The sequence below is a fragment of the Ranitomeya variabilis genome, chromosome 4 (assembly GCF_051348905.1).
Source record: "Ranitomeya variabilis isolate aRanVar5 chromosome 4, aRanVar5.hap1, whole genome shotgun sequence".
Taxonomy (NCBI): domain Eukaryota; kingdom Metazoa; phylum Chordata; class Amphibia; order Anura; family Dendrobatidae; genus Ranitomeya; species Ranitomeya variabilis.
Window position 1 is genome coordinate 73,388,170 of NC_135235.1, and position 26,199 is coordinate 73,414,368.

At 45.0% G+C, this 26,199-nt stretch overlaps 1 protein-coding gene across 1 annotated transcript in view; it reads right to left on the bottom strand.

Moving 5' to 3' along the window:
* The window catches only part of PLPP4 (phospholipid phosphatase 4), a 182,808-nt gene extending 167,884 nt beyond the window's left edge, over positions 1 to 14,924 (bottom strand). Inside the window, exon 1 of the mRNA XM_077258745.1 lies at positions 14,493 to 14,924. Within this exon, the coding sequence (XP_077114860.1) occupies positions 14,493 to 14,548 (56 nt within the window). The 5' untranslated portion in view covers positions 14,549 to 14,924. The remainder of the gene's footprint in view (positions 1 to 14,492) is intronic.
* Between the last annotated feature and the right edge of the window lie 11,275 nt (positions 14,925 to 26,199).

A 26,199-nucleotide genomic window follows, 5' to 3' on the forward strand; every position in this document is an offset into this window, starting at 1 on the left:
TACCCCTAACCCTAATCCCAACCCTAATCTCAACCCTAACCCTAATCTAAACCCTAATCCCAATCCTAACCCTAATCCCAATTCTAACCCTAACTTTAGCCCCAACTTTGACCCTAACTTTAGCCCCAACCCTAACCCTAACTTTAGCCCAACTCAGTTTAGCCCAACTGTAACCCTAATTGGAAAATGGAAGTAAATAAATTTTCTTTATTTTATTGTTTTTCCCTAACTAAGGGGGTGATAAAGGGGGAGGGTTATTTACTATCTTTTTTATTTTGATCACTGTGATATTGTCTATCACAGTGACCAAAATGAACCAATAGGAAAAATCTTATTGTTGCCGGGTGCCGGCTGGCAGATCTCGCTGGGCGCACTGCACATGCGCCTGCCATTTTCTTACCGGAAGAAGATGCCGGCGGCCATGAGGTGAAGCAGGGGGATCCAGGGACAACCGGGAGAAACTGGTAAGTATCGGAGGGCAATCGGAGACCCTATTTCTCTGTCCTCTGATGTGCAATCACATTGGAGGGCAGAGAAATTAAATGTGTGGTGTGGCACACGGCCAAACTCTGATTGAAGGCGCCAGCCTTATTGCACCGGTGGAGTTGCCATTTTACTTGGGTCCGCAGAACCCTGTTAGTGCATGTGTATTTAGGCCTAGTTAGACAGGTAAGCATCTCTGACTGTTTTTGTTTTTTCCAGAGAAATTAAATGGCATATCGCGCTTTTTTTTTGCGGTCGCCGTTATACGAGTTAATAACAAAAGCCTAACCATGACATACAAAGCCATCCATGTCATGATCTCCATGGCCAGAGAACTAGCATAAGCCTCAATAGGAACAAGCTCTTGGAAGATGTAACTGTACTGACCATGAACTAAACCTACCGCATCATCTAGAAGTAGCCAGGTAGCATGTCCTACTTTTTATCCCTATATGCCCAGCGCCGGCCGGAGAACTAAATAATGCTAGCAGAGGGAAATATAAGACCTGACTCACCTCTAGAGAAATGCCCAAAAAAGGAGACAGAATCCCCCCACATATATTGGCGGTGATATGAGATGAAACAACAAACGCAGCAGGAAAATAGTTTTAGCAAATTTGAGGTCCGCTTTCTAGATAGCAGAAGACAGAAAGCATACTTTCATGGTCAGTAGAAAACCCTAACAAAACACATCCAGAAATTACTTTAGGACTCTGGCATTAACTCATAATACCAGAGTGGCAATTCCTGATCAACAAGAGCTTTCCAGACACAGTAACGAAACTGCAGCTGTGAACTGGAACCAAAATACAAAAACAAAACATGGACGAATGTCCAACTTATCTAGTAGATGTCTGGGAGCAGGAACAAGCACAGAGAGGCTTCTGATAACATTGTTGACCGGCAAGCATCTAACAGAGAAGCCAGGTTATATAGCGACACCCAGATCTAATCAGAACAGGTGAACAGGGAAGATGATGTCACAAGTTCAATTCCACCAGTAGCCACCGGGGGAGCCCAGAATCCAAATTCACAACAGTACCCCCCCCTCAAGGAGGGGGCACCGAACCCTCACCAGAACCACCAGGGCGATCAGGATGGGCCCTATGAAAGGCACGAACCAGATCAGAGGCATGAACATCAGATGCAGTGACCCAAGAATTATCCTCCTGGCCGTATCCCTTCCACTTGACCAGATACTGGAGTCTCCGTCTGGAAACACGGGAGTCTAGGATTTTTTCCACAACGTACTCCAACTCACCCTCAACCAACACCGGAGCAGGAGGCTCAACGGAAGGCACAACCGGTGCCTCATACCTGCGCAATAACGACCGATGAAAAACGTTATGAATAGAAAAGGATGCAGGGAGGTCCAAACGGAAGGAAACAGGGTTAAGAATCTCCAATATTTTATACGGACCGATGAACCGAGGCTTAAACTTAGGAGATGAGACCCTCATAGGGACAAAACGAGAAGACAACCACACCAATTCTCCAACACAAAGCCGAGGACCAACACGACGGTGACGGTTGGCAAAAAGCTGAGTCTTCTCCTGGGACAACTTTAAATTGTCCATCACCTGCCCCCAGATATGATGCAATCTCTCCACCACCGCATCCACTCCAGGACAATCCGAGGATTCCATCTGACCGGAGGAAAATCGAGGGTGGAACCCCGAATTACAGAAAAACGGGGACACCAAAGTGGCAGAGCTGGCCCGATTATTGAGGGCGAACTCCGCCAATGGCAAAAAAGCAACCCAATCATCCTGGTCAGCAGACACAAAACACCTCAGATATGTCTCCAGGGTCTGATTAGTCCGCTCGGTCTGGCCATTAGTCTGAGGGTGAAAAGCAGACGAAAAAGACAAATCTATGCCCATCCTAGCACAGAATGCCCGCCAAAATCTAGACACAAATTGGGTTCCTCTGTCAGAAACGATATTCTCAGGAATACCATGCAAACGAACAACATTTTGAAAAAACAGGGGCACCAACTCGGAAGAAGAAGGCAATTTGGGCAGGGGAACCAAATGGACCATCTTAGAAAAACGGTCACACACCACCCAGATGACAGACATCTTCTGAGAAACAGGCAGATCTGAAATAAAATCCATCGAGATGTGTGTCCAAGGCCTCTTAGGAATAGGCAAGGGCAACAATAATCCACTAGCCCGAGAACAACAAGACTTGGCCCGAGCACAAACGTCACAAGACTGCACAAAGCCTCGCACATCTCGTGACAGGGAAGGCCACCAGAAGGATCTTGCCACCAAATCCCTGGTACCAAAAATTCCAGGATGACCTGCCAATGCAGAAGAATGTACCTCAGAGATGACTCTACTGGTCCAATCATCAGGAACAAACAACCTATCAGGCGGACAACGATCCGGTCTATCCGCCTGAAACTCCTGCAAGGCCCGCCGCAGGTCTGGAGAAACGGCTGACAAGATAACTCCCTCCTTAAGAATACCTGTGGGGTCAGAGTTGCCGGGTGAATCAGGCTCAAAACTCCTAGAAAGGGCATCCGCCTTAACATTCTTAGAACCCGGTAGGTACGATACCACAAAATTAAACCGAGAGAAAAATAATGACCAGCGCGCCTGTCTAGGATTCAGGCGCCTGGCGGTCTCAAGATAGATCAAATTTTTGTGGTCAGTCAATACCACCACCTGATGTCTGGCCCCCTCGAGCCAATGGCGCCACTCCTCAAACGCCCACTTCATGGCCAAAAGCTCCCGATTCCCAACATCATAATTCCGCTCAGCGGGCGAAAATTTACGGGAAAAGAAGGCACAAGGCCTCATCACGGCGCAGTCAGAACTTTTCTGCGACAACACTGCCCCAGCCCCGATCTCAGAAGCGTCGACCTCAACCTGAAAAGGAAGAGTCACATCAGGCTGACGCAACACAGGGGCAGAAGAAAAACGGCGCTTAAGCTCCTGAAAGGCCTCCACAGCATCAGGGGACCAATTAGCAACATCAGCACCCTGTCTAGTCAAATCGGTCAATGGCTTAACGACATCCGAAAAACCAGAAATAAATCGACAATAAAAGTTGGCAAAGCCCAAAAATTTCTGAAGACTTTTAAGAGAAGAGGGCTGCGTCCAATCACAAATAGCTTGAACCTTGACAGGATCCATCTCAATGGAAGAGGGAGAAAAAATATATCCCAAAAAGGAAATTCTCTGAACCCCAAAAACGCACTTAGAACCCTTGACACACAGAGAATTAGACCGCAAAACCTGAAAAACCCTCTTAACTTGCCGGACATGAGAGTCCCAATCATCCGAAAAAATCAGAATATCATCCAGATACACTATCATAAATTTATCCAAAAAATCGCGGAAAATATCATGCATAAAGGACTGGAAGACTGAAGGGGCATTAGAAAGACCAAAAGGCATCACCAAATACTCAAAGTGGCCCTCGGGCGTATTAAATGCGGTTTTCCACTCATCCCCCTGCCTGATCCGCACCAAATTATACGCCCCACGGAGATCAATCTTAGAGAACCACTTGGCCCCCTTTATGCGAGCAAACAAATCAGTCAGCAACGGCAATGGGTATTGATATTTAACCGTGATTTTATTCAAAAGCCGATAATCAATACATGGTCTCAAAGAGCCGTCTTTTTTTGACACAAAGAAAAAACCGGCTCCTAAGGGAGATGACGATGGACGAATATGTCCCTTTTCCAAGGACTCCTTTATATATTCTCGCATAGCAGTATGTTCAGGCACAGACAGATTAAATAAACGACCCTTTGGGTATTTACTACCCGGAATTAAATCTATAGCACAATCGCACTCACGGTGCGGAGGTAGCGAACCAAGCTTGGGTTCTTCAAAGACGTCACGATAATCAGACAGGAACTCAGGGATTTCAGAGGGAATAGATGATGAAATGGACACCAAAGGTACGTCCCCATGAGTCCCCTTACATCCCCAGCTCAACACAGACATAGCTCTCCAGTCGAGGACTGGGTTGTGAGATTGCAGCCAAGGCAATCCTAGCACCAAATCATCATGTAGATTATACAGCACCAGAAAACGAATAGTCTCCTGGTGATCCGGATTAATACACATAGTCACTTGTGTCCAGTATTGTGGTTTATTATTAGCCAATGGGGTGGAGTCAATCCCCTTCAGAGGAATAAGAGTCTCCAAAGGCTCTAAATCATACCCACAACGATTGGCAAAGGACCAATCCATAAGACTCAAAGCGGCGCCAGAGTCGATATAGGCGTCCGTAGTAATAGATGACAAAGAGCAAATCAGGGTCACAGACAAAATAAATTTAGACTGTAAAGTGCCAATGGGAACGGATTTATCAAGCTTTTTAGTACGCTTAGAGCATGCTGATATAACATGAGTAGAATCCCCACAATAGAAACACAACCCATTTTTCCGTCTAAAATTCTGCCGCTCGCTTCTGGACAGAATTCTATCACACTGCATATTTTCTGGCGTCTTCTCAGTGGACACCGCCAGATGGTGCACTGGTTTGCGCTCCCGCAGACGCCTATCGATCTGAATGGCCATTGTCATGGACTCATTCAGACTTGCAGGCACAGGGAACCCCACCATAACATCCTTAATGGCATCAGAAAGACCCTCTCTGAAAGTAGCCGCCAAGGCACACTCATTCCACTGAGTAAGCACAGACCATTTACGGAATCTTTGGCAGTAAATTTCAGCTTCATCTTGCCCCTGCGATAGGGACATCAAAGTTTTTTCTGCCTGAAGTTCCAAATGAGGTTCCTCATAAAGCAAGCCCAAGGCCAGAAAAAACGCATCCACATTGCGCAACACAGGATCCCCTGGTGCCAATGCAAAAGCCCAATCTTGAGGGTCGCCGCGGAGCAAGGAAATCACAATCCCAACCTGCTGTGCAGGGTCTCCAGCAGAACGAGATTTCAGGGACAAAAATAACTTACAATTATTTCTAAAATTCTGAAAGCTAGATCTATTCCCTGAGAAGAATTCCGGCAAAGGAATTCTCGGCTCTGATACCGGAGCATGAACAACAAAATCTTGCAAACTTTGTACTTTCGTGGCGAGATTATTCAAACCTGCAGTTACACTCTGTAGATCCATTATAGACAGGTGAACATAGAGCCATTCAAAGATTAGAAGGAGAGAGAAAAAAAAGAAAGACTGCAGCATAGACAGACTGGCAAGTGATCCAATTAAGAGCACACTAACTACTAGAGAAAAAAAAAAAAAAAAAAAAAAATTTTCAGCAGACTTCTTATTTCTCTCCTTTCTCAGCCAAGGATTTTAACCCTTTAGTGGGCCGGTCAAACTGTCATGATCTCCATGGCCAGAGAACTAGCATAAGCCTCAATAGGAACAAGCTCTTGGAAGATGTAACTGTACTGACCATGAACTAAACCTACCGCATCATCTAGAAGTAGCCAGGTAGCATGTCCTACTTTTTATCCCTATATGCCCAGCGCCGGCCGGAGAACTAAATAATGCTAGCAGAGGGAAATATAAGACCTGACTCACCTCTAGAGAAATGCCCAAAAAAGGAGACAGAATCCCCCCACATATATTGGCGGTGATATGAGATGAAACAACAAACGCAGCAGGAAAATAGTTTTAGCAAATTTGAGGTCCGCTTTCTAGATAGCAGAAGACAGAAAGCATACTTTCATGGTCAGTAGAAAACCCTAACAAAACACATCCAGAAATTACTTTAGGACTCTGGCATTAACTCATAATACCAGAGTGGCAATTCCTGATCAACAAGAGCTTTCCAGACACAGTAACGAAACTGCAGCTGTGAACTGGAACCAAAATACAAAAACAAAACATGGACGAATGTCCAACTTATCTAGTAGATGTCTGGGAGCAGGAACAAGCACAGAGAGGCTTCTGATAACATTGTTGACCGGCAAGCATCTAACAGAGAAGCCAGGTTATATAGCGACACCCAGATCTAATCAGAACAGGTGAACAGGGAAGATGATGTCACAAGTTCAATTCCACCAGTAGCCACCGGGGGAGCCCAGAATCCAAATTCACAACACATCCACAACCTGTCTCCTCCATACATCTGTGACCTCGTCTCCCGGTACTTTCCTGCACGCAACCTCCGATCCTCACAAGATCTCCTTCTCTACTCCCCTCTTATCTCCTCTTCACACAATCGCATACAAGATTTCTCTCGTGCATCCCCCCTACTCTGGAACTCTCTAACACAACATATCAGACTCTCGTCTACCATCGAAACCTTTAAAAAGAACCTGAAGACCCACCTCTTCCGACAAGCCTATAACCTGCAGTAACCACCGATCGACCAAACCACTGCACGACCAGCTCTATCCTCACCTACTGTATCCTCACCCATCCCTTGTAGATTGTGAGCCCTCGTGGGCAGGGTCCTCTCTCCTCCTGTTCCAGTTGTGACTTGTATTGTTCAAGATTATTGTACCTGTTTTTATTATGTATACCCCTCCTCACATGTAAAGCGCCATGGAAAAAAATGGCGCTATAATAATAAATAATAATAATAATAATAATAACGGCGTTAAGTACCCTTAACTACCGCCGTTAAAAGGCATATCGGCAGTTCTTAAGGGGTTAAACTTTTGCATTTTTTAATACTTTTAAAAACTGTACTATCCTTTTTTTTAACTTTTGAAAACTTATTTTTTATCTACTTTTTTGGCCCCCATAGCAGAACTGAACCTATCAATTATAGTGTACACTGCAATACCACAGTGTGTCTTTGCTCCACAGGAGGACCAAAATGGCAGTTATGGTGATCTTCAGCAAGTCCCCGGCAGCTACAGTAACCCATCCATCAGTTTGGTGGGAACAAGTGCGCACACACAACAACAATTGACAGTGGCATTTACACGGTTCATTAACTAAAATCACCAACGAATACCACATGACAAAAAAATGAGAAAAACGTGACTACATATAGAGTACACCTATTAAAATAACTTTGAACTAGGTTTACAAACTGATGCTAGTGATAACTAGACATGAGTGAATATCGTCAGCTCCCTCCTTATTCGGCAAGCTATATCGCTTACTGAAGAAGCTGCATTGGGAACCCAGATACCTGGAGCGCTCCCAATAATCAGGTGTCCAGCGCCGCAGCTGCATGTGTCGTGGCTGTGTGGCAGTCACAACACATGCATGAAGAGCCTGTGTGTTGTGACTGCCACACAGCCGCGACACATGCAGCTGTGGAGCCAGACACCTGATTATCATATGCGCTCCAGGTATCAGGGATTCCGCTGCAGCTTCTTCGGTAAGCGCTATAGCTTGCCTAATAAGGAGGGAGCCAACGATGTTCGCTCATCTCCAGTGATAAATTAACCCATGGGAGAGCCAACCACCTTAGGGGCTTGTACAGTGAGCAGGCACAACACTAGGGGTCAGTGTATGGTGTAGATCCAAGTACAAGAGGAACCAGCTGCAGCAGCATCACATGAGCGTTTATGATGTCTAGGTATCCACACAAATAATAAACACGAAAAATACCAAGCCCTGGGCACGAATGGTTGGGGGAGTTCAGAAGGTTATCAAAGTATACCCAACAAGATGGGTCATGAGAATGTCACATTCTCCTGGGAGATCTGGGGTTAGAAAATCATTATGTAGTGGGAATCGCAGATCTTCCATGTAGCCTGTGTGTTTTGTGTTCCATATTAAATGAATTTTGCTTTATTTGCTACTGAATAGGTTAACAACTCTTTATATGCTGATTGGAAACATGCAGCTCAATCTCACTGCAGCTACTGACCTGGTCATTTCCTCTCTCTATAAAATCTGTCCAGATCTTCTCTTCCTCCCCAGTGAAAGTTTACTTTCCGGTTCCCTGGAGTTGCTGTGCCCAGTTGAAGATCATTTCTGCTGCTGGAGATTGTTGTATGCTGTTTTTGATTGTATGTTTTCCTCATTGTTCTATTCCGTTTGGTTTGTACATTTCTGTCCTTCCCTAAATATTTTTCTACCTTTGGTGAGTGTTTTGTATGTTAGCTGCTTTTTGTTATTCCTATTTGTCTTATGTGTTTATTTACTAGCATTTCTATCCCAGGCCTCCTGGGGGAGGGGACAGCCTAGAGTATAGCAGAAGAGCAGTAAGGCACGTGGCCCAAACCTCCTCACCATCAGAGGTACCTTTGGGAACAGGGATAGTTAAAGGGAACCTGTCACCACGTTTTTGGAAGATGGGATAAAAATAGCGTTAAATAGGGGCAGAGGTGGGCATTACATTAGTGTGTTTGTTATGCGTTTATTACCCACCTAAGTTGCCGAAATACCTTTGCAAAGTCTCCGTTTTCGCCTGTCAATCAGGCTGGTCTGGTCAAAAGGGCGTTGTCTTCCCCCAGATTTTGCGTAGTTTTCCGTTGGTGGCGTAGTGGTGTGCGCATGCCCAAGGTCCCGAATCCTCTGCCAGGGGATTTAAAAGAGCGCGCTGTTCGTTTTCATTGGTGATCGGTGGGCGCGGCCATCTTCCTTTGGCCGCGCGTGCGCAGAAGCGGCGCTCTGCTGGCCGCGGCTTCAGCAAAATGGCCACCGCGATATCCATCTGCGCACGCGCGGCATCCCGCGGCCATTTTCCTGAAGCCGCGGCCAGCAGAGCGCCGCTTCTGCGCACGCGCGGCCAAAGGAAGATGGCCGCGCCCACCGATCACCAATGAAAACGAACAGCGCGCTCTTTTAAATCCCCTGGCAGAGGATTCAGGACTTTGGGCATGCGCACACCACTACGCCACCAACGGAAAACTACGCAAAATCTGGGGGAAGACAAGACGCCCTTTTGACCAGACCAGCCTGATTGACAGGCGAAAACGGAGACTTTGCAAAGGTATTTCGGCAACTTAGGTGGGTAATAAACGCATAACAAACACACTAATGTAATGCCCACCTCTGCCCCTATTTAACGCTATTTTTATCCCATCTTCCAAAAACGTGGTGACAGGTTCCCTTTAAGGCCCCAGACCTAGGGACAGTGCAGGGCCCCTTTCCCTAATCACGTACAGTCACAGGGTGACGGATGTAAATTCAATGAGTATTTCAATGTTAAAATGTTAAACAAAGATGTAAAAAATAAACAGGCATAACATTAGAATAATAAAGTCTTCTTTAAATCCTTTATACAGAAGCATTAAGACTTTAATGTTATGCCTGTTTATTGCTTTTTAGAATTTTGAGTAACATGTTTAAAAATAAAATTTCTATTGAATTTACATTCTACTGGATCAACTTTGCATTCCTTATGAACTTCCACAATCAGTAGCACTCAAGGCTTAATATTTTTCTCCTGATATTATGGTAACACCAGCATTCTCAATCATCCATAACAGTGCTGCCTCCCAGTTAGATTGCGTACATTGATATGGATGTATGTAAGGAGGTGAAGAAGAAGAAGAGTCCGGGGGTGGTTACCTTCTCGTCTCTATGCCTGGAACCATTGAGCTGTGCTACAGGTTCCCCAGGGGGCAGACTGAGAGACTGGGACAGGAAGGAAGCCGGGCAGAGAGCGGGAAAGATGCACGCTCAAGGGTAAGAGCAGCGTGAGCAGCGGTCAGAGCAGGGCGCAGCTGCGCTCCGGGATAGAGAGAGAGCTCCCGGTCAGAGGACAAATGTGGAGGTTCCAGGTTATGGAGAGACTGCCAGGACGGTGGCAGCAAAGCGGGAAATTGAACAGGAAGAGGCCTGTGTGAATTTGCTGGAGCAGCCCCACGATGAGTGGGTCTGAGTGCAGCAGGAGGATCAGGAGATAGCTCAGTTGAGAAGGTGGGTTATGTCTGAACAAATGCCCAATCGGCACGAGAGGAGGTCCATGTCACCTGAATTACTGAGGATGCTACGCCAGTGGGAGAGACTCCAGTTGCGGGATGGTATCCTGTACCGGAAGGTATTCCTGCAAACAGAACTCAGTCTTGTATGGCAGATGGTGATTCCCTCGTCCTTGATAGACCAGGTGGCTAAGGAAGCACATGAGAAAGGAGCACACTTTGGGCCAGAAAAAACTTTCCAGTAGTTACAGCACCTATTTTATCATCCCCACTTAAGGAACATCGTGGCGAAAGTATGTCAGCAATGCAGAAGTTGTGAGCTGGTCAAACCACCAGAACAATGAGCCCCCACAGAGACGGTGAGGACTTCTGGCCCCATGGACTTACTGGCAATAGATTACTTGACAAATGGACCAGCACACCAAGGCTATGAGCATTGTTTAGTGATGATAGACCACTTTACTAAATTTGCCGTAGTGACGCCCACGCAGGACCAGACTGCCGAGTCTGCTGTTCACACAATTTGCACACTTCATACAGGTGTACGGGTGTCCCAAGCGCATCCATTCTGATCAAGGGGCCTGCTTCCTCGGAAGAGTGATGGAGGAGCTGCACCAGCTGTACAAAATCGATAAGTCTCGGACCACCCCTTATCATCCACAGGGGAATGGGGCTTGTGAAAGATTTAACCGCACCCTGATTCAAATCCTGAGGACCCTGGAAGAGGACCAGAAGGCGAAGTGGACTGAGTCCGTCCCTGAATTGGTGTGGGCATATAACAATCGGAAACACAGCACTACCGGATTCACCCTCTACTCTTTGTTCTTTGGCCGACGTGGGAAGGGGCTGGCAGAGCTGGAGCTGGAACCCGAGGAGGACTACCCACAGACGGGGGTGTACTCCTGGGTTCAAAAACATTGTTGTCGGCTGCAGACAATTCAACGTCTATTGCAGAACCTGCTGCAAGAATTGGAGCACCCCCAGGTAGCTCCTCAAAAGGGGACAGCCCTGCGGCCTGGAGACCGAGTCTTAGTGAGGGAAAAGAGCCCACACAACAAACTAGAGTACCGGTGGGAGAAAAGGCCGTACCGAGTGAAGCGGCGGCTCGGCAACGGGGGTCCCGTTTATGAGGTCCAGCCCGAAACAGAAGAGGGGACTCCCACCCGCACACTGCATAGGAATATGTTGCGTCCATGTTTGTCTCGAGATCCTGAATCAGACCAATTGGCTCCAGTGCCCCCACCAGCTGCGCCAGTAATCAATGTAGATGTGGAAATGAGGAAGACTCCCAATCTCTCCCAGGGAACCCAGAAACAGGGCTGGTGCCTGAAACTACCAATGTATCGGAGGAAACCTTGACTCCTCCCACAGCAGTTGACACTACCGCCCTTGCTGATTTGAGATGCTCTGAACGTTCAACAGCTGGTGTACCCCCTGTTCGCTACAATCAGGACGAGTTCATCTGGCAGCAGATTGTGCAAGGACTGGAAGATTGCCAACAGGAACTCCTGAAAATCTCGCCCATGGAATGGTGAGCAGAAAGAGGGGGGAATGTAAGGAGGTGAAGCACAAGAAGAGTCCGGGGGCAGTTACCTTCTCGGCTCTATGCCTGGAACCATTGAGCTGTGCTACAGGTTCCCCAGGGGGCAGACTGAGAGACTGGGACAGGAAGGAAGCCGGGCAGAGAGTGGGAAAGATGTGCGCGCAAGGGTCAGAGCAGCGTGAGCAGTGGTCAGAGCAGGGCACAGCTGCGCTCCGGGAGAGAGAGAGAGCTCCCGATCAGAGGACAAATGCGGGGAGATTGCCCAGAAAGACTGCATCTTGTGAGTACATGAAAGCGGACTCTGCTGTGACAGGAGAGGGGTGCTTTGAGACCCTTGCAGAGACATTGGCCCGTACAGAGACTGTGACCCCCTGGTATCCACGGTATCAGTACAGAGACTATGACCCCTGGTACCCGAAACCCCAGGCAGCGGATTCCTAGAGACTACTCAGCCCACGGACAACACAAGGACGACAAGTGCCGCTGTTTCTCGGCGCCTACGTTGGAGAAGACGACCCTTCAAGCAAGTCCTCATCAGACTGATAAGTGTTCTTTTTCTCAAGAACTCCTGCTTAATTCTGTTACAGTGTTTGACATATTTTTGCACTGTTTTATTGCTAGTTATATTCCACTGCTTCCTCCCTGTGAGGAGAACCTGATTCCTGTTATTAAACCCCTCAACTGTTGGTCTGTCTGTTCCGTGGTGACATACTCAGTACCTGCATATTATTACATGTACATCTTGGCTGTATTTTGGTAACACTTGGTCACTTCATGACAATGTTGTTTAGAGGAATATCCCCAAGACAGTAAGTTATCCCCTCTACACTTATTGATTGCTGGGGAGACCTCAGGCGTAAGTGAGAATGGGGCTTTGGAATCTGGCTTTGCAATGCTTTATCGTCTATAGGATTGCTGGAATAGTTGAGCATTGTGCTTGGCTTTCTAGGGCAGTCCCATAATCAATGACTAGAGAAAAAGCTGAACATGGGCACTTCCACTCCACTGAAGACTGGGCTTTGCAAAGCCCGACTTCTGGGTTACAGATTCCATATTTTTGTAAACCACTGTGACCTCCTGTGGTCCCAAAAATGCGACTAGGAATCCTATGGAAAGGGGGAAATGTGCTATCTTGGGAATAACCTTTGAAGCATTTTATAGCTTTCTAGTATAGTTCTCCATTTAAGCAAGGTAATTGGGAATTCTGCAATTAGCGTTACTAGATGTAAAACAATACTAGAGGGGTAGAATGCACTTCCTATATGTGGGGGTAATTGTGCATTAAGGTTTTGCTTTTTTTTAATGAGGTCTTATGGTGAACGGATACCATGGTATCCATTAAGACATTTTTAATTACATGCTCCTTATGTAAGGTGACTACAGAAAATAATTGAAGGCTGCTGATAATGTTTTAGTGTTTGATTCTACACATATTGTACAACATCCTGGCTCTAAAAATCCAGATCTAATACAATCCTATCACAATTAAATTGTAGTTTAATGAATAAAAGCAAATACTACACCTGTAGAACATGTGACTCAAATCCAAGCAGGCAGACCACTGCAGAATGTCACAAAGGTGTAATATTCAGAGTATATCCTAGAGACGCTTGACTGAACAACAATAACCTCTGCAACAATGATTAGAACTACAAGATGAGGCTTATCAGCTGATCATGCCAGGCTGACACACACAACAGATAAGAGGTTTATGGAAGGCTTACCTAGAGTTTGAAGCAAGTTGCAGACAATCCTGCTACTCATATTCCCCAGATACAAATTCTGTAGAAAATGTAACTTATTACTAGGTCAGGTGTCTAAAAATGGCTGGTTTTATGTTATACGCTACAATATATTGCATTATCTATTCAGATCTTATGCAATTATCTAAGTATATAATGACATAATTAAGGAAAAATTAAGAACCCAAATTAAAGCAAATGCAATAAATTAATAGGTGTCAATACAGGATTTTATGGGGTATTGGACAGATAGCGCTCAACCCCTCTGTATACAGGGACCCTTAACATGACAACAAATATGAGCATTGATTAACCCTTAATATGACAATAAATATGGGCATTAATTAACCCTTAACATGACAATAAATATGAGCATTAATTAACCCTTAACATGACAATATGAGCATTAGTTAACCCTTAACATGACAATAAATGATAATGAATTAACCCTTAACCTGACAATAAATATAAGCATTAATTAACCACATAATGACAATCTTTGCATCCATATTGCCAAAATGATTGGATGCAATCAATAGACACCCCTCAGGAGAACTTCTTGGATGAGGCTTGCTTAAAATTCTTTTTGATCTTTGAAGGTAATAGTGACCCATACTTGATAATTTACCAAAGCATTGAAGAGATGTCACCATGGAGCACATAATACACATCAGCTGTGGATTTTTCTGTAAAAATGTATTTGTTTCCACCCACTAAGGAGTTAATAAAACCCACCGATGTACTGATTGGATGGTTTAATGTTTTCACATAAATTGTTACATCTGTTTCCAGTAAAAGGTGAACTGGTAAATATGTATCACAGGTTGCCACAACTGCATGCAGAATAGGAAGCCTCAGTAACAGGATGAGCTTCATTAAACTTGTTACAGTCTTGATAAGCTGCAAGACACATACATTACAGATAAAAAGAAGGGGGCTCAAGCCCAGTACTTACACAAAGACCCCGAACAGCAATGCCCGGATCCCCAGCTCTTCTAATAGTGCCCTCATCGTCCACAGGCATCAGAGGCACTGGCACCAGCACCATGCACAGGGCACAGGCACAGAGCTCACCCAGGGATGATATACACAAAACTGCTAGAGTTTAAGTGAAGGATCCAGGGTAAAGGTGACTGCAGCTGGGAGAAACCTGCACTTCTTATGAAGCCTCCAGGTCTGATCAGGGTGCAGGAGGAGACAGCTGGGGATGTCCTGGGAGATCACTCCAGAGAGAGTTGTGAGGAGGAGGAGGAGAGCACAGAGAGGACCTAGATGTGACAGCCAGCTGCAGTGTGATCCAGAGACTGCTCCAGTCCTCTGCAGCCCCCTATCACCATCAGTGTGAGTCTCTTACTACACAGGTTGTTCTACACATACTAGGAAATCCCCCCTCCCTGCAACTGCACAGGATCTCCTCAAATACACAGTGACTTCAGCAGTGCCTCCTCTGCACACAGCCACTGCCTCCCACAAGAAGCCTCTGATGACCAGGCTGAGATTGCTACAAATCCAGCATACATGCATTAGATAGAAGATTCATGCTACAATATACATACAAAGATACCTGGCTAGGATTACACTTAGGTTCACGTTGGATATTAATGGATGCTTTTTTTAAGTGCTTGGATAATATGTTAGTGCACGGACATTTGTCTAGTCAAAATGTTAAGAAGTAGATTAAAGGAACCTGTCATGCTGCCCAAACAACTAGCATGATTGCAGCCTGGTGAATTATTCAATGAAAAGCTCTGGCATTTCAGAGAAAATATGCTTTAAAGATTCAATAGGGGACCATAGCAGGAGATCAACTAGTCCAACCCTCCCCCGGATGGCTCTTTCAAGCACTTCTGAAGGTAATGAACAGGTCTCTCTCTTATCTGTACATGATGAAAGACCTGTCAATCACCTGCAGCAGCATCGGGAATATCCGTCCGAGGGCAGCACTGGGCTAGTCTTTAAAAGGACTCTGTCAGCACAGAATGAGTGTTCAATCCAAGTACAGACGCTCGGTGCACCATGGCGGGGTCAATGGGCTAGTCTTTAAAAGACTCTGTCAGCACAGAAGGACTGTTTAAGCTAAGTACAGGAGCTCGGTGAACCATGTCGGAGTCAATGGGCTAGTCTATAAATTAGTCTGTCAGCACAGAATGACTGTTCAAGCCAAGTACAGACGCTTGGTGAACCATGTCGGAGTCAATGGGCTAGTCTATAAATTACTCTGTCAGCACAGAATGACTGCTCAATCCAAGTACAGGCAGGCGCTCAGTGCACCATGGCGGGGTCAATGGGCTAGTCTTTAAAAGGACTCAGCACAGAATGACTGCTCAAACCAAGTACAGGTGCACGATGGTAGGGTCAAGATTTATACACACCTTCCCACTTGCTTGTTTTCCATCCTCCTATGGCTTTATGAAGCCAGAGCTGTCGATCAAAGAAGAGAAGGGTGGGGAGTAGAGACAGATGGAAGCCAAGCAGGTGGGAAGGTGTATATAAATGATTGGCCCCCTCTTTGATGCACTGAACACATGTACTTGGTTTGAACAGTCATTCTGTGCTGACAGGTTCTATTTAAAGGGATCCTGTCAGCAGGTTTTTAGACCCCCAAACCATTGTCATATATCATGTAAAGTCCCTCTATTGTTGATGTTGTCCATGCCTTTTGTTTTATAAGTCTACGTCTCCATTTTACAGAAATCCATCTGCAAATTTTTTATGTAAATGAGCCACAAGTCCATTAGCCCTGCGCTTACAGCTCTCCGGCCTCTCTCCCTTTCTCCTCCCGCTGCAGGGCTCCTGTTAGTGATTGATCGATCCCTCTTTTCTGTGGTCTGCTCCCCCACCTAAGATCTTGCGCATGCACTTTCATTCCTGGTTGCTGTGCATGCCGATGGATTTCTATAAAATAGAGGCACGGACTTGTGAACCAAAGGCATGGACATCATCAACATTACAGGGACGTAGGTTGGGGTCTAAAGACCTCCTGCTATGGTTCCCTTTAAAGTATAGTTACTCTGAAATGCAGTAGCATTTCAGATAACAATATACCTGGCTGCAATTGTGAACCCAGGCTCTGATTCATTATGTCCGTGGTTTGGGCAGGAGGAATCAAAAGATAGGTTCCCTTTAAAGTTAAAATGAAACATGAACGTGGCATATACGGTGGACACTAGAAAATAGGTGGACGAATATTTATAGTTATCAAATATGAAAGTGAATAATGCGGTTTTACAAACTATAATATATCCATTATTTGAGTAAAGTTATACTGTATATGTTAATGTGATTAATATTGTTCATATCACCTTTTATTACAATCTCCGTTTTACTGTTCTAGTTTCAACTCAATCCCAAACAGTAGATACCTCTCTTTTAGTCATCTGACTCTCCCTTTCAGATCCTGGACCACATATCCCAGCATTACTTGCTCCCATAGATATGGGACAGCACACATGGATTGCAATACATATCAATGCATGCTGAGCTATCTCATGGTTGTGTGTAATAAACTACAAAGTAAAAATGGCACATGTTCGACCATGCAGATAGAAAGAACCGGGTCAACAAAACCACAAGCTTTAAGGGATAAACATCATCCCCCAATTTTTTTTTACCTACATACCCTAGTGATTAGTGATGTTTTGGGATGAGTGGACCAGTGGAAGTCTGAGTTCTAATACCCAACCGAAACTTTAATCCAAAGTTCATTTCGGGTACGAGAACTGTACCCGAACTTGAACCAGAATCCCATTGAAAACAATGGAGACTCGAACTTTTGAGCTGGAAAAATCTCTCTCACTGAAACTCTGAACATTGCAATGAACTTCCAGGAGAAGTCAGTGTTCAGCATTTAGGTTTCCTGCTCGGCGATTGGTGAGGCACCAATTTAGAGATAGCAGGGCAGGTAGGGTGTCATTAGATCTGCCTTGGTGTTTCCACACACCCTTTCCCTAGTATCTGGGCTTCCTTCCCCTCATACCTTTGTGTTGCACTTAGTCTTCCCCACACTGTGCATGACAAAAAAATTAAATATATTTGCAAAACTTAAAGATCTGTGACCAGATTTAACATTGGAAGCTGCACACTTACATAGATGTCTTCGATCTCATTAGACTGGTCTACTTGCTTTTAAAAAAAATGCATATCACAGTGGCTGTATAATCCTAATATTAATGTGAGCATTTTATGAGTCCAACAAGATCCAAACCCATAAAATACTAATTGTAATATTAGGCAGAAAAACAAGTAACCAAGTACACCAACCTTATCAGGTCTAAAATATCTTTGTAATAATATCTGCAGTTTGTGATATCTGGTGACAGATCACCTTTAAATTTAGGAGAATTCTAACAAAACGAAGGAATAGGTTGTTATATACCAGGGGTCTTGTTTAAGAAAAATGAGGTTCCTCCCTAAGAAATGTGACGTTCAAGAGATGAATTTAGTAGACAGAATCACTGACTGGGTGGATCAGAGAAACGAACAAGGCAACTAGACAAAAGCTAGACATCATGCCGCAATCCAAAGAAATTCTGGAACAAATGGGAAACAAAGTAATTGAGATCTATCAGTCTGGAAAAGGTTATAAAGCCATTTCTAAAGCTTTGGGACTCCAGTGAACCACAATGAAAGCCACTGTCCACAAATGGCAAATACATGGAACAGTGGTGAACCATCCCAGGAGTGGCCGACTGACCAAAATTATCCCAACAGCACAGCGATGACTCATCCAAGAGATCCCCAAATATCCCACAACAATATGCAAAGAACTGCATGCCTCTCTTGCCTCAGTTAAGGTCAGTGTTCATGACTCCATCATAAGAAAGAGACTGCCATGCAGGCCATTTATCCCAGAGTTCCAAGATGAAAACCACTGCTGAGCATTAAGAACATAAATGCTCTTCTCAGTTTTGCCAAAAAACATCTTGATGATTCACAGACTTTTAGCATAATACTCTATGAACTGAAAAGACAAAAGTTTAAGTTTTTGAAAGGTGTACGTCTCATTACATCTGACATAGAAGTAACACAGCATTTCAGAAAAGGAACATCATACCAACAGTAAAATATGGTGGTGGTAGAGTGATAGGCTACTGTTATGATCCCAGTGGTAGAGGATCTCTGGTATTCCGGCAAGGTCAACAAAAAACATAGGAACTGCTCTAGGGAGGTGGAAACTGGGCTAACCGCATACCTGATCCTAACACAACAACTAGAAGTAGCCGGTGAACGTGCCTACGTTGATTCTAGACGTCTCGAGCCAGCCGGAGAACTGACTACCCCTAGAGGGAAAATAAGACCTCACTTGCCTCCAGAGAAATTGAACCCCAAAGATATAGAAAGCCCCCAACAAATAATAACGGTGAGGCATGAGGAAAACACAAACGTAGAGATGAACTAGATTCAGCAAAGTGAGGCCCACTAGTCTAGATAGGCAGAAAATAGAAAGTGAACTATGCGGTCAGCAGAAAACCCTGCAAAAACATCCACGCTGAATATTTCAAGAACCACCACACCGACTGACGGGGCGGAGGGGGAATATCAGCACCCTAGAGCTTCCAGCGAGCCAGAAAATCACATATCAAGCAAGCTGGACAAAAACACTGAAAAATGCATATGATCCAAAGTATTCAAAACGGACTTAGCTTTTCTTGCATGAGACAGACGGAAAGGAATCAGGAGGAAACCTTATAGGACTGGATACAACGATGCCAGGCAAGAGACTGAGTCCAGAGGAGACCTAAATAGGGAACACCCGCTGCTTAATGACCCAGCTGGAGCCCAGGCCTGCAACAAGACATGCCTAACACAGTACCATTAGTGACCACCAGAGGGAGCCCAGAAACACAGTTCACAACAGTACCCCCCCCTTGAGGAGGGGTCACCGAACCCTCACCAAGACCCCCAGGGCGATCATGATGAGCAGCGTGAAAGGCACGAACCAAATCAGTCGCATGAACATCAGAAGCGACAACCCAGGAATTATCCTCCTGACCATAGCCTTTCCACTTAACTAAATACTGAAGTCTCCGTCTAGAGATACGAGAATCCAAAATCTTCTCCACCACGTACTCCAACTCGCCCTCAACCAAAACCGGGGCAGGAGGCTCAACAGCAGGAACCATAGGCACCACGTACCGCCGCAACAAGGACCTATGGAACACATTATGAATAGCAAATGACGCTGGAAGGTCTAAGCGAAAAGACACCGGGTTAAGGATTTCCAAAATCTTATAAGGACCGATAAAGCGAGGCTTAAACTTAGGAGAGGAGACCTTCAAAGGAACATGCCGAGAAGACAACCAAACCAAATCCCCAACACGAAGTTGGGGACCCACACCGCGGCGGCGGTTGGCAAAACGCTGGGCCTTCTCCTGTGACAATTTCAAATTGTCCACCACATGGTTCCAAATCCTCTGCAACCTATCCACCACAGAATCAACCCCAGGACAGTCAGAAGGTTCAACCTGACCCGAGGAGAAACGAGGATGAAAACCAGAGTTGCAGAAAAAGGGTGAAACCCAAGTGGCTAGAACTAGCCCGATTATTAAGGGCAAACTCGGCCAGTGGCAAAAAGGTAACCCAGTCGTCCTGATCAGCAGAAACAAAACATCTTAAATAAGTCTCCAACGTCTGATTAGTTCGCTCGGTCTGGCCATTAGTCTGAGGATGAAAAGCCGACGAAAAAGACAAATCAATACCCATCCTAGCACAAAAGGATCACCAGAATCTGGACACAAACTGGGATCCTCTGTCAGACACAATATTCTCAGGGATGCCGTGCAAACGAACCACATTCTGAAAGAACAAAGGCACCAAATCAGAGGAGGAAGGCAACTTAGGCAAGGGCACCAAATGGACCATTTTAGAAAAACGATCGCACACCACCCAGATGACAGACATCTTCCGAGATACCGGAAGATCCGAAATGAAATCCATGGAAATGTGCGTCCAAGGCCTCTTCGGGATAGGTAAGGGCAAAAGCAACCCCCTGGCACGAGAACAGCAAGGTTTAGCCGGAGCACAAATCCCACAGGACTGCACAAACGAACGCACATCCCGCGACAAGGAAGGCCACCAAAAGGACCTAGCCACCAAATCTCTGGTACCGAAAATCCCAGGATGCCCCGCCAACACCGAGGAATGAACCTCAGAAATAACTCTGCTGGTCCATCTGTCAGGGACAAACAGTCTCTCCGGTGGGCAACGATCAGGCCTATCAGCCTGAAATTTCTGCAGCACTCGTCGCAAATCTGGGGAAATGGCAGACAAAATCACTCCCTCTCTGAGAACACCAACCGGCTCTGAGACTCCAGGAGAGTCAGGCACAAAACTCCTAGAAAGTGCATCAGCCTTCACGTTCTTCGAACCAGGCAGGTACGAGACCACAAAGTCAAAACGGGAGAAAAACAACGACCAACAAGCCTGTCTAGGATTCAGGCGCTTGGCAGACTCGAGATAAATAAGATTTTTATGATCAGTCAAGACCACCACACGATGTTTAGCTCCCTCGAGCCAATGTCGCCACTCCTCAAATGCCCACTTCATAGCCAACAACTCCCGATTACCAACATCATAGTTCCGCTCAGCAGGCGAAAATTTTCTTGAAAAGAAGGCGCATGGCTTCATCACGGAGCCATCAGAACTTCTTTGCGACAAAACGGCCCCTGCACCAATCTCCGAAGCATCAACTTCAACCTGGAAGGGAAGAGAGACATCCGGCTGGCACAGGACTGGCGCTGAAGTAAACCGACGCTTCAGCTCCCGAAAGGCCTCCACGGCCGCAGTAGACCAATTAGCAACATCAGAACCCTTCTTGGTCATATCCGTCAAAGGTTTAACCACGCTAGAAAAATTAGCGATAAAACGACGGTAAAAATTAGCAAAGCCCAAGAACTTCTGCAGGCTCTTAACAGACGTGGGCTGAGTCCAGTAATGAATGGCACGGACCTTGACTGGGTCCATCTCCACAGTAGAAGGGGAAAAAATAAAACCCAAAAAAGAAACCTTCTGTACCCCAAAGATACATTTTGAACCCTTCACAAATAAAGCATTCTCACGCAGAACCTGAAACACCATCCTGACCTGGTTCACATGGGACTCCCAATCATCAGAAAAAAACAAAATATCATCCAGATAAATAATCATAAATTTATCCAGATATTTCCGGAAGATGTCATGCATGAAGGACTGAAACACAGAAGGAGCATTAGAGAGTCCAAAAGGCATCAACAGGTACTCAAAATGACCCTCGGGCGTATTAAATGCTGTTTTCCATTCATCTCCCTGCTTTATGCGCACAAGGTTATACGCACCGCGAAGATCTATCTTGGTGAACCAACTGGCACCCTTAATCCGAGCAAACAAATCAGACAACAATGGCAAAGGATACTGAAATTTCACCGTGATCTTATTCAGAAGACGATAATCTATACAAGGTCTCAAAGACCCGTCTTTCTTGCCCACAAAAAAGAATCCTGCACCAAGAGGAGAAGAGGATGGGCTCCTAGACTCCCAAGACTCCTTTATATAACTCCGCATCGCAGCATGCTCTGGCACAGATAAATTAAAGAGTCGTCCCTTAGGAAATTTACTACCAGGAATCAAATCTATAGCACAATCACAGTCCCTATGAGGAGGAAGGGCACTGGACCTGGCCTCATTAAATACATCCTGAAAGTCTGACAAAAACTCAGGGATCTCAGAAGGAGTAGAAGAAGCAATAGACACCAATGGAGAATCGCCATGAATCCCCTGACAACCCCAACTTGACACAGTCATAGCTTTCCAATCTAAAACTGGATTATGGGCCTGTAACCATGGCAGACCCAAAACAACAACATCATGCATTTTATGCAGTACCAGAAAACGAATCACCTCCTGATGTACAGGAGTCATGCACATGGTCACTTACGTCCAATACTGAGGTTTATTCTCTGCCAATGGCGTAGCATCAATTCCTCTAAGAGGAATAGGATTTTCCAAAGGCTCCAGGACAAAACCAAAGTGCCTGGCAAACGACAAATCCATCAGACTCAGAGCAGCACCAGAATCTACAAAAGCCATAGCTGAGTAAGAAGATAATGAACAAATTAAAGTCACAGACAAAATAAACTTAGGCTGAAAAGTACTAATGGTGACAGGATTAACAACATTTTTTTTTTTTTTTAAGCGCTTAGAGTATGCTGAGATAACATGTGTTGAATCACCACAGTAAAAACACAACCCATTTTGACGTCTATGATTTTGCCGCTCGGCTCTGGTCAGAATTCTGTCACATTGCATAGAATCAGGTGACCGTTCAGACAGCACTGCCAAAGGATTAGCAGATTTGCGCTCCCGCAAACGTCGATCAATTTGAATGGCCAGAGCCATTGAATCATTCAGACCTGCAGGGATAAGAAACCCCACCATCACATTCTTAATGGCTTCAGAAAGACCATTTCTGAAATTTGCGGCCAGGGCACACTCATTCCATTGAGTAAGCACGGACCATTTCCGAAATTTTTGACAATACACCTCAGCTTCGTCCTGACCTTGAGAGATAGCCAGCAACATCTTTTCAGCCTGACTTTCAAGATTAGGCTCCTCATAAAGCAAACCAAGTGCCAGAAAAAACGCATCAACATTCACCAATGCAGGATCTCCTGGCGCCAGAGAGAAGGCCCAATCTTGAGGGTCGCCGCGCAAGAAGGAGATAACAATCTTAACTTGCTGAGCGGAATCACCAGAGGAACAAGGTTTCAGAGACAGAAACAATTTGCAATTATTCCTAAAATTCAGGAACTTAGATCTATCTCCAAAAAACGGCTCAGGAATAGGTATTTTTGGTTCAGACATAGGGCTATGGATAACAAAATCCTGAATGCTTTGCACCCTAGCAGCAAGCTGATCCACACTAGAAGTCAGAGTCTGGACATTCATATCTGCAGCAGAGCTCAAGCCACTCAGAGAAAAAGGGGATGGAAGAAGCTAGGCAAACTGCAGCAAAAAAAAACAAAAAAAACTCAGAACTTCTTTTTAATCCCGCTTCTGCAATGCAATAAACATTTTCTTTTGGCCTGGCATTCTGTTATGATCCCAGTGGTAGAGGATCTCTGGTATTCCGGCAAGGTCAACAAAAAACATAGGAACTGCTCTAGGGAGGTGGAAACTGGGCTAACCGCATACCTGATCCTAACACAACAACTAGAAGTAGCCGGTGAACGTGCCTACGTTGATTCTAGACGTCTCGAGCCAGCCGGACAACTGACTACCCCTAGAGGGAAAATAAGACCTCACTTGCCTCCAGAGAAATTGAACCCCAAAGATATAGAAAGCCCCCAACAAATAATAACGGTGAGGCAAGAGGAAAACACAAACGTAGAGATGAACTAGATTCAGCAAAGTGAGGCCCACTAGTCTAGATAGGCAGAAAATAGAAAGTGAACTATGCGGTCAGCAGAAAACCCTGCAAAAACATCCACGCTGAATATTTCAAGAACCACCACACCGACTGACGGGGCGGAGGGGGAATATCAGCACCCTAGAGCTTCCAGCGAGCCAGAAAATCACATATCAAGCAAGCTGGACAAAAACACTGAAAAATGCAAATGATCCAAAGTATTCAAAACGGACTTAGCTTTTCTTGCATGAGACAGACGGAAAGGAATCAGGAGGAAACCTTATAGGACTGGATACAACGATGCCAGGCAAGAGACTGAGTCCAGAGGAGACCTAAATAGGGAACACCCGCTGCTTAATGACCCAGCTGGAGCCCAGGCCTGCAACAAGACATGCCTAACACAGTACCATTAGTGACCACCAGAGGGAGCCCAGAAACACAGTTCACAACAGGCTTCTTCAGGACTTGGAAGACTTGCTTCGGTAAATGGAACCATGAATTTTGCTGTCTACCAAAAATCCTAAAAGATAATGTCCGGCCATCAGTTCTACGCCTCAAGCTAAAGCGCACTTGGGTTATGTAGCAGGACAATGATCCAAAACACACCAGCAAGTCCACCTCTGAATGGCTCAAGAAAAGCAAAATTAAAACTTTGGAGTGTCCTAGTCAATGTCCTGGCCTAAATCCTATTGAGTTGCTCTGGCATGACCTTAAAAAGGCGGATCATGCTCGGAAACCCTCCAATGTGGCTGAATTACAACAATTCTGTAAAGATGAGTTTGCCAAAATTCCTCCAGAGCGTTCATTGCCAGTTATCGCAATGCTCGATTACAGTTGTTACTGCTAAGGGTGAACCTATTAGGTTTAGGGGGCAATCAGTTTTTCACACAGGGCCCTGTAGGTTTGGATTTCTTTTTCCCTTAATAATAAAAACCTTCATATAAAACTGCATTTTGTGATTACTTGTGTTATTTTTGTCTAATGTTTAAATTTGTTTGGTGATCTGAAACATTTAAGTGTGACAAACATGCAAAAGAATAGAAAAGCATTCTTGGATAACACCTTATCCAAGTACGTTAGTTCATTACTGTACTAATTGGCACACATAGATAATCGTACTCAACTACTCAACTAAAGATACATTTCTTTACTATACGTAGCTGATGGGAAAATCATTTTTAATGCTGTCCCTGTTACCTCTCTGACATTTAGTATTATAATCTTGATATTCTAATAATGAAAAATTATATAAACCCTCTGTCATAGACATGTGCACTGGATTTAGAAGATGTTTGTAAATTATGTCTTTCACCCAAAGCCTCGACCGGTATTTGTGCTACTCTGGTAAATTGGGTGAGGCACATTTGAGCCAAATTTACCCTCATGGGGGCATAAGTGGCTTACTTTTGTGGAGCTTTGCAACCAGTTTAAAAAGGTGGCAAAAATGTTTTACACTATGCTATTAGGCCAATATATCTGCTATGACTGTGGGGTTTAAAGAGTTTTATTTATTTTGGTTTCCAGATTTTTGATGATAGGCATACTACTACCTACTCAATGATTTGGTTGGGTTAGAATAAAGGTTCCATGCACATAAGACAAAGTCAGCCAAACCCACTAATATCAGCGGGATCAGCCGACAGTCTAATTAATATGGGGGCCTCTTCTGACAGATGATGATGGGGGAGAAAAGGATTTGGACTGCTGAATTTTCATTTTCTAATGACAAGGAGCATTCCTGTGTTTGAGGGAGTCACGGGATATAACTGTGAACAGCTATTAGTGTGAATGGGTGAAGGAAATCTGCTTAAACAACAGTCATTTAACCAATCGGCATCACTAAAGATGCTCACAATTTAAAGGGAATCTGTCACCAGGTTTTTGCTTTGTAATCTGAGAGCACCATGATGTAGGGGTTGAGACCCTGATTCCAGCAATGTGTCACTTGCTGGCCTGCATGTCGTCATTTTGATACAATCATAGTTTTCTCTACTGCAGATCTAGCAGAGCTCAAATGCTGAGCTGTGGATAACCCTGACAACGCCACTGATTGGCAGCTTTCTGTGTACACTCTATATTGACACACACAAACCCTTTAGACGGAATTTGAAAACCCACCTCTTCAGGAAAACTTACTGCTGCCACTTCACCACCTCCGCTACCCCCTACCCTACTGTGTCTTTCCCTATTATCCTGTAGAATATGTCATTGTTAGTTTGTTCACCCTATTTTATAATAATATCCTGTATGTAACCCCTTCTCATGTGCAGCACCATAGAAA